The 16,212-nt window shown below is 30.0% G+C and overlaps 1 protein-coding gene across 1 annotated transcript in view; it reads left to right on the plus strand.

Annotated features, from left to right (window-relative positions):
* LOC128996179 (thrombospondin type-1 domain-containing protein 4-like) overlaps positions 1-16,212 on the plus strand; it is a 521,245-nt gene that overhangs the window by 245,851 nt on the left and 259,182 nt on the right. The window contains exon 3 of the mRNA XM_054421318.1: positions 9,035-9,165. Coding sequence (XP_054277293.1) covers positions 9,035-9,165 — 131 coding nt within the window. The remainder of the gene's footprint in view (positions 1-9,034; positions 9,166-16,212) is intronic.

Here is a 16,212-nt window from a genome sequence, read left to right on the forward strand (position 1 = left end):
CTTAAATTATTTATATAATTATAAGTAAATATGGTATGATATTTTTCAATCCCTAAATAATATGGGTATAAGTAAATATATAATTTACTTCGTTTAATCTTAGTGCTATTAGATTCATAAGGAAACAATTTCAATATTTAATGCTTACACTGGAGTAATAGAGTAAACAAAAAGCGGTTACAGTAACCTAAAACACAGGTTACCGATCACAGTAACCTTGTACACTAACCTAACCTAACCTACATGCTTATTAATTTATTAAATCTTTTTTGTTATTGCAGCTCAAGGCATTTTAAACGCTGGAGCAAGCTGTTTTGTTATTTTCTTAAATAGACTTTGTTGGCTTTGTTGTCAGGGGTAAGGAATTGTGTATTACACATGGCGTGAAAATATGTTAGTTTAATCGTGATTTAGAGATTTTTAAGAGCGTAAGTGATGCTTACTGAGTTTGGGTATTAAAACTATCTTTCTTGTCCGGTGAAGAAATAAAATACAATTTAACTGCCTTATCTTTATTTCTGAATATTCTATTAAAAGATGCATAGTAATGATTTACTAAGTGAAACTAGCCCGTGAGTTTTTAAAAAGTAAGTAAAATTCATTTTCTTAAGATCACGGATATTTCAAAACTTTTGTCTTTGAGCAATTAAAATCGCGAACATAAGTTGGCTCAATCCTAGGCGTTGTAAAGAAGATCGTGATCTGCCTCTTGAGGTTTCACACCATTCAAGAGGTCAAGAATTACTCTTTCGTTTGATGAAAGAAAGCTACATCTTAGTCGAGAGAATATATTAACCACCTGTAAATAATTACATTTTATTGAAATAATTTCGCTACAGATTTTACAAAAGACGAGTCTATGAAACTTGTATTAAAAACGTTTTGTAGTAACTATGCTGTTAAATTATATTATTTACTCTGTCTATAATTATAAAAACTGTTGACATTATATTTTTAGACATAATGCTGTAGTACGTATTTAAAATATTGAATCTGTTCGTTCAAATATTTACTTACTTAAAGCCATAAGTACGTTTTAAATCATGTATTTTACATTAGAAGTAAAAAAAATAAAATACAACCTGATAATCAAGGACAACATCGATAAATTGCTTTGTTTTTATAAATATGTTTTTATGTTATAAAAAATTTAATTAACTTGGGGATACGTTATCAACTCTAATACCTCTAGTTTGACAAGAATTAACAGAACCCGTTTTCTTATCATAATAATGTAAAGACAATGATTGATTTTACATACTTCCGTCAAATGGTGCAAAAATCAAGATTACTCAGTAGATTTCACATTTACTTGCAAAGGAACAAATTCTAAAGCTAGCATCTAGTAAAAAACGCATTTAAAACAAAAATCAACACATAAAACCATAACATAAAACCGGTATGTACAAACATTTAGATAGCGCTATCATTGTAATACTGGTTTAGTCCGGCGCGGCGTGGGGGTAAGAGATATTATTTTATTGGTAATAACGTTACAATATCTCCACCAACTGCATTTCCATTAGTTTTAACGATTTACTTGTGCAGTAATTTCACAGTACCCTTATCTATCTGTGATTTTAAAAATGATTACAGTTTATGCATATATAAAAATATATACTGTATATCCAGTTTAACTTTATGCAATTAAACTTGTACATAGTAATTCATTTAAAGTCTTTGGTTGAAAATGATTAATCCATTGAAAATATATTGTTATGTAAGAGTTAACACAAAAAAGAAAACTATTAATCATAATGCTATACAAATTTCATTGACTGAGACGAAGCATTTTATTGGATTTTTTTTTCTTTGTAATTAAAACTATATTATATTTCCTAGCATTTAATTTTAACATCGTTTCCAACTGAGGTAATGGTAATGGCAAAAGTATAGATTTATCATTCAAGTCTGACTTCTCAATAACAGTAGGAGGTGAGTAGAACGTTGTACCAAAGATTGTGATCAGCTTATACAAGCTTAGCACTGGTCAAGTGGTCAAAGCTTGCTTCTTGTTCGACGTTAAGTAGGCCTACTTTTTGTAGTTTCCTCTATCGCCTAAAGATAAAGATAGAACGCTTGCAAACAATACAACACTTACGATTGACTTTAAAATAATCTGAGATGTGAGTCCTTCATAACGTTTATTTTAGATTGGTTTACAGTAATTATGTATTTTATTGCGGATATAGTTTATTGTTTGATAGTTTAAAATGTCTATCTTTTGTTACCCAGCAGTATAGTGTTGATCAAATTAAATACTAATATTGTGATTTTATTATTAATCAGGAACCATTATGATGGCTTAATTGAGGAATCTTTTTTATGTAAGCCATTGATTTTAAGGATAAAATCGGCATTATTATTAAGAAAATTTTCAATTTTAGCTAATATATGTTAGCCTTTAACTACCACTAAATAATTCAATTGCCCCGAAAGAATATAAATGGTCCTAGCTCACCGTTCTGTGAGAGACATTTACTAAAAGACCTAGATAAAGTTTTAAATATAGTACCGACAATATTTAAGTATTTGGAAATTGTAAAGAAGTCCAATCAAATAAGAATTATGATGGATCAATTTCTTTAAAGTTGTTTTGTTTTTTATTTGGTGTAATGGTCACTATACAACTCAAAAGTTGGATTTTAAGTATTAACTCACGGATTAAAAGTTCCAACATTTGTGAAAAAATAGGTCCTTACTTATCCTACTTTATCCTTACTTATTGTATCCTTGGGAACACATTATGGGAATTAATGGATTGCTATGCGTCGAGTGGTTTCATGAGTAATAATGAGACAAAAAAGAAAGATAAGACGACATTGTCAAATATATGTTCCTCTAACTACCTTCCAATTGCGCTGATATTTAATTTCATTGTTGTTGAATATCAGTTTTATATGGCATCAAACGTTTACATCAGAGTCATTTTTTGTTGTACATAACATTAATTACAGAGTTAAAAGATATTTCATCAAAATTTTCCAGATATTTGTAATGTTATGTTGGAAGGTTAAATCTGTACAAGCGTTGATAGCATTATCCTTTTATTACTTTCATTCGAGTATTATTACTTATAACCTCACATTATGTATATGAAAAATTGAGGATATACAGCGCATAAAATGGAAATAGAATTAATTAGTTTTACAATAAGGATGAAAATAAGAATCAGTTTACTTCCTGTATTCTTTAAAGAAATTATATTTTAACGTAAACATGCATTAATTAATTTATTAATTTCATACGGAAACACCATTATTACAAAATATATGTAGATTGGCAGATTGCACTGTTTTGCATGAAAATATAATAACAGTAACAAAATGATTAGAAAAAATAGCACTATACAATAATAACAAGAATAGCAATAACAAACATAACGCGAATCAACAAGAACAAAGTGGTAAAAGTTTAACTAGGTACTTATGCAAATGCAAGAATTGATTTAGGCAACGGTTTAATTTAACATGGTATGGTAATATGCAATAACAATAAATGGAGTGGCAAAATATAAACAACAACATATGAATAACACCACGACAAGGAAGCTATACAAAGACACATAACAATTATAAATGGGTAACATAAAGCGTGTAAAAACATAATGGTGAAATTTTGATAAAAAAACTGCTACGATCACTGCTGAGATGCATTAACCTTTGAATGCACAATAATTACGGACAACAATATTTTTTATTTTAATTTAATTTCATTAACTGTTTTTACACAGATCTTCTAACTGGTCTGACGTAGTTTAATTTGATTTTGTACTCTCGTCAATTTAGTCTATAAATACCACTACTTAGAACAATACTTAATATAGTATGTAACATAGTATAGTAATATATAGTATGTATTATGTAATATAGTATGTACATAATATGTGCTTAATATAATGTTTTAGTTATTTTTAACAATCTACACATTTAATATGCCTGTCTGTCGATTGGTGATATAATGCTTTAACATTGCTAACAATTACACCGTTTGACAAAATAAAAACTGTTAGTTTTAAATGTGTGTCACAAGAAAAGTCATTTATTGTTAAAACAATATTTTGATTAAATTTATATGAAAATATCATGGTAATTAAATTTTTCCAGGATTGTTAAATAAATATTTTACTTTGAAAAAGTCTTCAAGCTATACGATCTCTCTCTTTTCTAAAGAAAACTAGACTTACCATGTAAGCCAACTTTTATTGATGACCGAGATAATACTACTACTACTTGTATACACGGTTAATTGTTCTGGCTCAATAAATATTTTTATTTAATTTGACTTCACACTGTTAACACCTCGAGGAAAATAAATAAAAAATAATTCACCTGCATTGTAAAACTTTCAGTAGTTTGTCAAAACTCTTTATGTTAGAAATATTTTTTACTACTCGTCTCTGATAAACATTTTTCAAAAGATTTTAAGTATCCATTATATTCAGCCCTGCTCCATGATTACCATGATTAATGACACTGACTTTACATTATTTATCACTCCTAAAAGATCGTCACTTTTCAGTCAGGTGCTTCATATAATTTTCCTCTTCACTAAGCCTTACTTTAAAGTTCTTTAAAATAACCCTTTTAAATCAGATTAACTTCTTCAACATTTTTTTTTTATTTACCATTCACAGAATAGTTTTAAAAATTGTGTGTTACACCTTATTATTTGTAAAAAAATCTGAATACGTTTTCATTTAGTTTTCATTAACTTGAGGTTGTTTATTTGGTTTAGTGATCAGCTATATGATAAGGGGAACAGCTACATGTTAAAATTTGTATCTATATAAAGTTCTCCTATGGTAAAAATCTGTTAACGAATAATGTAATACCCATTTTTATGGATAAAAATAGTTCGTTCAAAAACAAACTATCTGGTAACTCGTTTAAAAATCCATTACAAACGAAGAAAATTAGTCCAACCGAGTGTGAAATTTCATTTTGAAATAGCGCTGCTACAGGAGAAAGCACCGCTAACAGTAATAAAACCGGAGAGTATTGACGAGCTACGAACGTGCAGAGACTTGCTGAATTGAGAAAGGAGAGTAGAAGTACAATCTTACTTTACTGGGAGTAGAGAAATATGGTCGCAAAAAGTGTTTGAAGAATAGTAAAGTTGTTAAACTATGATAAGTGATTTTTGGTCACTTGGACTGGTGGAAAATTTGAAATGTGTTTCAGTAAAAGAGACGTTACTTCTCTATACAGACATAGGACGTAAGGGTATATATTTCTTTGTAAAACTTGTATTTATTTTGATGTAAGAATTTACTGTTTCTACATCTTAAAAAAGATATACGTCTAATAACAATTGGAATAATATATTTACACCTATACTGTTGACTCACAAGATTGTAAATACATGTAAAAGATGGTAAGTGATGATTAATTTCGATTAGATACTACAATCATCATCGGACCCAATAGGCAAATGACAAGAATCTCTCATTGGCGTCCCGTATATACTATTGGCTACCGGAATTACCGGCCAATAGGTTTCTATAAGTACAACTGAGGTCAAAATTTACATGTTTATTAATTAGTTTATTTCTAATTTTACACTTTCCTTGTAAATATAAAATCTTCCTAAGCATTCAATACACTTTCTTTCTTCCAATTATTTTTTTTTATACAATCTTAAATTTTTACTAATGAGTGGTCATTTTTTTACAAGGTTGAGTTTATCTTTCTGTTTTGTTCTCCATGCATATATGTGGTTTTTTAAACGTTCAATTAATTTTACAGTTTTACCAATGTAAACATGATCACAATCGACAATTAGTTTTGTAGATGTCTGATGCCTGTCGGACAAACTGTAAACGTTATTACGTCCGTACGGTAAACAAAATGTTTACAGTAAAACTCGAGTGGCTGGTTAATTTATGAATATATAAATATTTGGTTAACAAACAGACAAAAACACTTTTGTGCTATTAGATATAACTATAGCTATAACTAATTAGATTCATATTGCTTGTAAGTAAAAATTATTGTTGACATGAAAAATGGCATTAGAACAGGAATAAACCAAAAGTACATTGACAAATATTTTATCAAACATTTATAAAGACACTTTATAATATAACACTTCAACAAACAAAAATATAAATATATTTAACATACGAGGCTTTAAAAAACAAGGACAATAAATATAAATATCAGTGATGTAAACTATAGATGAAAAATATTTAACAGTGCTATAAATATTTATTTAGAAGAGAACAAACAGACAGAAAATTCTCTACAGTGACCTTGTGAGACATTTTTATGGCTTTCAGTTTGCAGGTGAACATAACAACATTGTGACTTGCTTGATTTCCAAGTCTGTGGAGCCGTGGAATTGAACTGAGGAAGTACTTGCCTCTAACAAAAATCAGTTAATGTAACAAATTGAGTTAACAACGCACTGTGGAATATTAAAAAATGATGAAATAAATAATATTTTTGATAGTGCACCATTCGTATATATCATCAACAAAATTTTATATCGATGCATTTATTTCTCGAACACAAAAAAAAACAATATATATTTTTTTTTTATTCAAACAATATGACTAACTGTTTCACTAAAGTGATCAGCTGTTACCTCACGACTGTAACAGGACGATTCTTCTCTCAACGTCGACTTGAGACCAAACTTATGGAAAGAAAGTTGAAGTAAAGTTAAGTCTGTGCGGCAAATATCGTGATCGGATTATACGAGTTAAGTTTCGGCCAAGCTATCAAAGCCAGCTGTAACATTCTTTCTCTTTCTCTTAGAGATTTGCTATGAGATTGGTCATCAATAACAATAACATATGTAATAGAACAAATGATATAGCCGATTATAATTTTGTAAAAAATAAATGAATATACAACTCATTTAAATGCAACTTCTACAGCTTAAGTAAATAAATCTTGAAGTGCAATTTCAGTTACTTAATAAAGCACTAAATCATTGCTATTCAGTGTAATTCCAACGAAATGCGAGCTAATAGCAACTGTTGAGAGCGCAGAGTAATGCCTTTTAATATTCTCTTAATTGTTTTGGGCATGACTCAGCTAATATCGCATTTAATTATGTCTTAAGTGTCTTTTCAACGCTGAAGGTTAGTTTGTTTTTCTTAAATAAATACATTCTTATTTTCTCAGATATTTTTGTCATGATACAGTTAACTAATAAAACTGTAAGAGACACTATATTTTAATTTCCAGTTTATGAATTAAAATATATTTTTTAGAGCTTAGCCTACATAAGTTTGGGGAAATATAAGAAAACCACTACTTCTTCCGATGTGTGAAAATAGCTCCATATGTTATTTTAATTGCAATGCTAAGAAAAGAAATACAGGAAGATAAAATAACAACTATACAATTTATAAATAAAACACAACCCATGGGGGAAGGAAAAAGCATAGGTGTGCTATTCCCGTCATGTGCCGACGTCACACAGATTGCAAACCCCATTTTCTAGAATAAAATATAAAAACAATAACAATCAAATCAAAACAAATACATTCTTATATGACAATACAATCAGGTAATTTTTGTTTGTAATCTGGGTGATTTCAGCATATAACGGGAATGGCAAACCTATGGTTTTCCTTCCACTGTGCACAAAACCTAAAATTTGTTATAAAAAACACGTCACATAAAGGTAATCTTATAACATTTTGCCCTGGATAAGCCATTATTTCATATCTTGAAAACAACATCCTTCAAGTGACGTCCTTAAAAATGTTGACATTCTTCGAATCGCTTGAAACTCCCTCGGTTTCAATCATTTCTTGGGGAATTCATTGAACCTTTTGCCGATTCTCTGAGCTCGAGCAAGTCACTTGACCGATTTTGGAAAACCTTATACTTCAAATAGCCACATATAAAGAAATCACACACAGACAAACCTGGAAATCGAGCTGGCCAGGATATGTCACAAAATCTTGAGATCAATCGACCTTCAAAAGTGTTTCCCAGTGTGTACTGATCAGCTGTGTGAGTAGTGGCTCCATCCTGCTGAAATTAGAGCTGCTCTGTGGCTATTTCCAATTCCTTCAAAAGTGAAATAAAAAGTATCTTAACGCTACATACCTTTTTGAATTTATGGTCGCTGCCTTTCCGGTGTTGTCAAACAAGGTTTGGTCCAAAGATTCTTTCAGTTGTTACGGCAAAACACTGTTACTTTAGGGCTGTGTAAGGGCTTGGGATGAAGCTCTCTGGGGGTTTCAGCAGTCCATAAACTCATATTTTGTTTATTAACATGGCAAAAATTAGTATTAGTAAGGTAAAAATGTTCTTTGTCAGACATTTTGGCACTTCGTTTTAATGTCAAAATCTCACCACAAAACTCGACTGTTTTGATGTAGTCTGGTTCTTCAAGTTCTTGCACGACTTTTATCATGTAGATGTGGAAATGGAGATATTGATGCAAGATCTTTCCAAGAGATCTAGAGATTTTAAGTGCTTAGGACTGCACCCTGGCGGACCTTTCTGGACTTTGAGTGACTGTGGCTCGTACTCTCCTAACTGGCGTGCGGATAGTTTGATGGCTTCCATCAACCTTTTTTTGACGCTGTTCTTCTAAATAATGATACCAAGTTCTCTATCGTTAACGTACTCGGAAAAATACTGAAATCCTTCCTTACTCAGTGTTTTAATAAATGAATCATTATTATTAAAAATCGCTTCCACAAAAGCACGGAGTTCATTATTCCACAACGCCATGTTTACTAAAATGGTATAGTTCAATTTTGTTTATGTGCACAGCTGTTTACTCATTGTTGCAATATTTATCATATTTTGGCTAAAATAAGTTGTAGGCCTATAGTTATCAATGCAGGCCCTGTATTTAAATAGCTTCTTGATCAACAGCGTAAGTGTTATTAGATTGCCTAAAAGTACAAAAATATATGACAAATAACACTGATCGATTTCGTCGGACACTCCAACCATCGTCAGAGCCAATAGGAGAATTGCAAGAATCTCAATGGCGTCCCTTATATACTATTGGCTACCAGACACATTCGTTTGTTGCTGACGTCATCTGTTGTCCCCAGGTCCACCAGATGATACAACAGAGGATAGTGAAGGGCCAGCCAGGGTCGTGGTCTTCATGGTCACCCTGGACCCCTTGTACGAGGTCGTGTGGGGGAGGAGTTACCATACAGACCAGGGAGTGCCGGTCCAAGTAAGTACTCTTTAATCATTAATATTTAATGTATATTTATATATATTTAAAATTAATATTTACATCCTTGTACTTTAATAATTTACTTTGAAATGGTGACCATACGAATGTGGGTATTTTAATTATAGTTGGAGATAAGTGTAGGATGAGTGGCGCGATCCTGTTGTCTTATGTTAGTCACTAACATATTCGCTGGACACAGCTGTTAATTAATAGCCGATACAGCCAATGGCAACTAAGGGACCCACAGTTTATAGTAGAATCCACATTTTTGCCTCTTAATTAAAGAATTTTTCTAATTATTAATATTGTAGAATTTTTTGCAGAGCGTAATGGCATATCCACTCAGTAATAATGGCATATTTAATTGCTTACACTTCTGTAGCAGATAATAATTCTGATTCCTTGATATTTCTCGGTGTGGTAAACCTTTTTTGTGAAATTTCTGTGTTATATTCCAGGTAGCTCAGAGTCATTAACTAACTGACAAAAATGCATCTCCAAACATAAAATTAACCAACATAAAAGGCTGGGTAGTTCAATTTAAATGTTAAGTAATCCATGTAGTCAAGGTTCCAAAGTTGCTCAGCAAGGAAGTTAGGTATTGGATACAGATAAAAGCCACCCCAGTTCCGACATCTGGCATTTATTGTCAAGATAAAATCACGACATGTTTTATTCATCAGGAATGTTTCGGATTCATACTCCAACAGATTCCTTGGTATTTCGGTTTCTTATTTTATATATCGTGCAGATAATAATGCAAAATCCCCTTTACGTCACTGACGATTGAGATAAAAATGGTACAATTTGTACAAAAATTCAAAACAAAAATTCATTAACTGGGTGCAAGGAATAATTAATAGTGATAAAAAAACTGGCTACATGTTTAACATTGGGATGGAATGTCTAGGCTTTATTTAGTCTATGTCATATTGTAATCACTTAACCAGCAATACCTAATTACTAGTCTAAACAGTAGACACATTGTGATAAGGTAAACGTTCAAACACATTTGGTGAAGTTACATCCCATTTAGGCTCATACAACCTCATTCTGCTGATACTCATTTTGCATGTTATCAAAACGTAGCTCACATGTTTGTATAATTACCACTGAAATTGCCCCGAGCCCGTTATACTCAACGCTGGTGTAAAAACTGGTCATTTATCTTCCATTTTTCTCTTTCAAATAGTTGGGCTTGGTTTTACTTAAAATATCATTACAGTAAAAACAAGTTCAATAGTAGTGTGTACTTTTGCTGTATCAAATTTGAAATACACATCAAAATAGTAAACAAATTGAACAATTGTAGTTGAAATAAAAAAAAAACTGCATATCTTGTGATTACCATTATAGTCAATGTACATGCATCCATTTAAAGAGAGAATTGTTTAAATTTTCAAACGACCAGTTTAAATATTATATTAAGAACCCTTCAACACGTAATATACTCATTTTCTTCAAATTTTATGCACTAAAGTAGTAGTATGTTTTTTAATAGTTTATTGAGAAATATTTTTGCAACTGGTTAATAAAACGTCATGGATCGCCGGTTCTAATAATAATTAGTAGGAAAAATCTGTGATAATAATGTTAATATCAATAAAAACACTACTTTAAATTTAATAAAATCTTACGATTGACAGTTAAATCTAGGAAGTAGAAGGAAAGATTTAACGAATATATTATACGAAGAAGAAAAATAAAGGCGTAGGCCTACGTTAAGATCGCCATCAAGGAAAGTTATGTGAAACGTGAGGGCACAAAATGAAAAAGGTTTAACGACTCAGTAATCTTTTATGGTGTGTAAAATGACGATCGTTTATGAAAATGGTTTTGTCTTCAGGCCTTAAAAATTTCTTTCCTTTTGACAAACAATTAATCAGACCTTAACAACGAGACATAATTTGAAATACAATTAAGGAAGGACTATTTATTTATATGCAAGATGTTAAACCTTTAAGGGTGATTCAAAATTTGAATAAAAATGAGGCATGGAAATGAATATCTTCCTAGATTTTTCAATTATGGCCCCGTTAAGTTCTTTTTTGTGTGAATGACAATACAAGTAAAATATAGTGTTATATATTTTCTAAATTATTAATAAATTATGCAAAATAGCTGTTAGTGGCTAAACCAAGTGAAACGAATAAACATATTATCTTGAATTTGAAAATTATTAAGTATTATTTAATATTATAAAATCAATACAAATATTTAAACTATGATAATAACATATAACATTTTAAAAACTATTAGCAAGTTTCAATACATCCTAAGTTTGATTTAAAACCTATATAATCTAATTGTATTAAGAAAATCTTTACAATTATTCTAATTTAGATTGATACAACTATTTTAACCGAATACTGAATTTGTATTATTCTAACAAATCACCTTATACATGCTTAAATGTTTTAATTACATTTGACTAATCATCATTGTGCAGAGATAAAAATATTTAACATATTGTTAAAATGTCTTTCAGTTTTGTCATTTTATTTTCTTGTAATACTTTACTGTTTTCAAGAAAATCAAGTAATTTGATAATCAATATACGTATAGGATTACTCTTTAATGTATATAACTCATGCATGCATGTAAATCGTAAAATAAATATTTCAAACGATTTCTCTCGCAATCCTACGTCCCAGTAAGATGATAACCAGGAATTGGCAGGCATGAAATTGCATGTCCATTGTGATAGGTGAGTTTCACTCAGCGTGGAATAAACTATAAATTTTATTGCCGTTTTTGCTGATTTTATCATTGAAAAATGTTTCAAAAATAACATTGTATGTTAATTTATTTTCTAATGTGATATTAGTTGATAATGTTTGATATACAGAAAATTATTCCCTATTAAAACTTTGAACTATGTAAATCATGAGTGTTTTAGGAATTTGGTAATTTACAAACTAGTGGTTCAAAACATTATTAGTATATTAGAAAAATTATAGAGAGAGGAAGGTATATTTCAAAATTGTACTATTATTTAAAAAAATTCTTAGACCAGAAAAAACTTAATGTTTTTTTTCACCAGAGAACAATTAAATAAAGCCCACAATAACGATTTGTTTAACAATTCAGAAAGAGCTATGTAAAATATAATAACTTTGATTAAAACTGACATTATACAATGGGTTTTATCTTTTATCTACAGTATGACACAGCCCTTAGATTCAAAATAGAAATGTAATTAAGTTCTCTTTATATTTTGTGGCATTGTTGATCTGTTAGTGGCACGTAATCCACTGCTTTGTGCGTATTTCGTTGGGATCTTTTAATCTTATTTCTCATATCCCAAGAGTGTATTGTGGATTTTAGAATGAAATAAATAACACTCTTTCCTTAATATAGTGTAACTTGATAAATAATGTATTTTTTTATTAGATAACCTGCTGACTCAATAAATTTCTGGATTTAAATTAAGGATTTCTGGATAAATTAGGAAATATAGTAATCTATGACTGATATTTGTTTAAAGATTCACCAGCAATACATTAAAACTATGAGAACAATATGTGATTATATATTTAAGTGATTATATTTGATTATATAATTTATATGACCAATGGGTGTAAGCTAAACTAGGTTTCTTATTCTTTAAAGTATCCAAAACATTCCAATAAACTGTTTCCAATTTAACACCAAACAAAAAGCCCGATTTTGGGATTATGTTGCTAGTGACAGCCCATATCATCAGCCAGGATGGGTTCATATTGAAACTAAGATAAGACGTAGGATAAACAAATTTTATTTGTTTTAAAATGTTGTTGTACATTAAATGACTGAATCATTCTTGACTGAATCGAAACAGCACTTGACAAAATCATTCACTATCACTATCTTTTAAGGGGTATCAGAGACGAATAAAGTTTCAAACTCACTCCTTGACAATAAAAGCCAGATGATGTATTGGGCGGTTTTTCATTTGTATTCAATACACCTAGACGTCTTCGGAGTCCATACAAAAACGCCTGTAAATATATCCACCATACTTCCTCTTTGGTGTACAAAAATATTATTGTTGAAATATTTAAATGTAAGAAAAACAAATTATGTAAGAGTGATATTTTTAGCAGTTTATACTTTTGATACGTTTTATGAATATGGTTCAAATATTAATCAGCTGAAAAGAAGATAGCGGAAGTTTTGCTTGAAATAGCATATCGTATCTTATTTATTCACTGATAATTTATATTTTAAGTAGGGCCTAAATTAAATTTTACGCAAAATTGTCTCTTGGCTTTTATATTTAAAACAAGCCCGACATAAATATAAGGAGGTTACTAGAAGTTTGTTTAGGTCTATTTAAAATTCACATTATGCATAAATCATGGTACACCCAAGACCTCCATTTTAACTCTTTTAAGGGTAAGGCTGCTTAATTGAACTGTTTTATGAAAAACTATTCATTACGAGTAAAAAATTTAGACTATAAACGGGTATTAAGGGATTTTAAGGTGATTGGTTAAGTACTTTTGCATTTTGTATTAGTCTAAAAAAATTAAAATGTCATATAGACATAGGTAGAGAGGTATAAATTGTTAAAACTTAATATACTTTCTTCTCCGTCATATAAAGGTTCTACATTGTGATTCAATAAGTTATGCTGTCGTTTTCAGAGTTATGAAAAATTATGACACATAAGTTGACACATATTATGACACATAAAACTTAATAGATAAAACTTAATAACATTTTTCGAGTAAAATTTGGGAGACAACAATGTTTTTTAAGTAAATTAATTAGTTATGTGTTTTCGTTGTTAAATATGTTTGTTATTTTTACATACAACTTATGTATAGACAACCAGGTTGGATATGTCAGGTTTCAAGTATGAATTTAAGACCAAAAAAACTAGCTTGAATCCTACTAATCTAAATTATGCGTCAACACTACGGATAAAGAGACAAGAAATTAATCCATAGTGAAATAAATTCTCCATACTAATTGCTCGAACTAAACAATTCACTTTCTTAACGGGTAATTTTAACCGAACAAATATGTACCAATCCTTAAGGAGGACAATGTTAACAAGAACCTCTTGTAAAGCCAAAGTGCTAAAGAAGCTTTCAACGCTGAATCTACAATGGCCTAACAATGCTGCAAGTTATTTATACTTATCGACGTATACCACTGACAAATAGTAAATAATAAGAGAGTAAGATAGTCTTTTGCCTAAATTAAACTTAAGATTTCCAACAACCTGCTACTTGCTACATAATTTGAGAAAATCTTATCTAAGTCACTTATAAAAAACACACAAGGAAATCTTTTGCAGTATGAATCCCAAATATTCGGTATGAATAAAACATGTCGTGATTGTATCTTGACAATAAATGCCAGATGTTGGGACAGGCTTTGCTTTTATCTGTATCCAATACCTAAACTTCCTCGAAGAGCGAATTTTATTGGAACTTTGTATAAAGGAAGAAATAAAGTAATGAAAATATAGTACAAAAATTTTTTTCTAAAAAACTTAACAAACCGTTCATCCTATTCTATTTAAAAAAATTATTGATTTACAAACGTTTAGTTAGATTACGAAATTACAATTTTTTAATAGTTGTATAAAACCAGTTAATTTGAAAATGTTTTACTAAGATATGTATATTCTGCTATACATACAGGTTAAAATATCCACACGAAATTCCACATAGTAAGTGAGGTGTGCGCTAAAATAATTTCGTTATGCCCATAAATAAAGTTCTCATTATGTTCCTAATATGATTGACTGTTCTACTTTAAGGATAACGGCTTACATGTACTTAAGCCGACAGGAAAAATTGTATCTTCATTTTTTTTAAGACTATATTTAATCTGTACTCATTAGAAACTATAATTTGATGGTACTGATTCTTTTTATCATTAATGGTTTATTCTCATAGGTATTAATATTTAAAACAAGACTTAAAACTATGAAAATTTAATTATGAACGTGTAAAACGATAAAAAACAAAATTTTATAAAAAAAATTGCTGTATTGCTTGTCTTTTTTTATATAATTTCTTTACCAAAACTATCAAGATAATTCCGTTGTTAGAAGCATTAAAAAAACAAAACGTATCAATTTAAACATAAAAAATAATGAAATTATTTTTGTCTATGACTTAATTTACGAAGGTTTTAATAGGCGGCAAATGATTTCTCACTATATTTAAATCACTAACGTATCTTAAATCATTAAAGCATTCAATTCAATCATCATAAGTAATATTATGTAGACATTATATTGTGATTTAGTTTATAATCCTTAACAAGACCTTAACACAATATTATACTTGCCGAGAGTGCATGTATTACAGTAGAACATGTGTTACAGTTTGCAGAATATAACAATAACACTTGTCCCTGTAACAAGACCAAACAATTCAATACTCAACTCATAAGTCATATCATCTGCGTTTATTGTCATTGTAAACACATTGTGGTTATGAAGCTATTCCAGCTGATTTATCTTAGTTCTATTGTCTGAAACGAGATCAAACTACACATAATGCACATTGTAACCTTCATTTCTGATTTGTTATGATATTATTCACCATAAATACGAATAGTTGTAGTAGCTGGATAATAAATAATGAATAGGAGTAAACTTTTTCCGTTTTAATCTTTTTTATTATTCATACGATGTACAGCATTTACGATGGCCTCTTTTAATACAAGGCATCGGCGAGAGTGAAAAAAGTGGAATCGCCGCAATCTCGGCCTACTGAAACAGCTGACAATTTATAATTGAGTGTTTGTATGTTTACACGTTTTTTATTACTGTTATCCGTGGCATCAAGGCCGGCCGGTGCGACGTTGCCGCTCACCAAAGCTTAGTTCCAAGAAGGGGTTTCCAAAGTATAAGAGTTATCTAAATATGTGTCTTACGCGTTCTACAAATATTAATTGCTATGCCATAAAAACATTTAGCTGCCATAATTATAAAAAAGAAGACGAGCAGGGGTTTCCAAAGTATGAGAATTGTCAAAATCTGTGTCTTACGAGTTTTAAAGATTTCAATTTTTATGACACAAAAAATACATTTCGCAA

Source organism: Macrosteles quadrilineatus, unplaced genomic scaffold (assembly GCF_028750875.1).
Source record: "Macrosteles quadrilineatus isolate MER2022 unplaced genomic scaffold, UCM_ALF_1.0 Scaffold_6__1_contigs__length_79288215, whole genome shotgun sequence".
NCBI lineage: Eukaryota > Metazoa > Arthropoda > Insecta > Hemiptera > Cicadellidae > Macrosteles > Macrosteles quadrilineatus.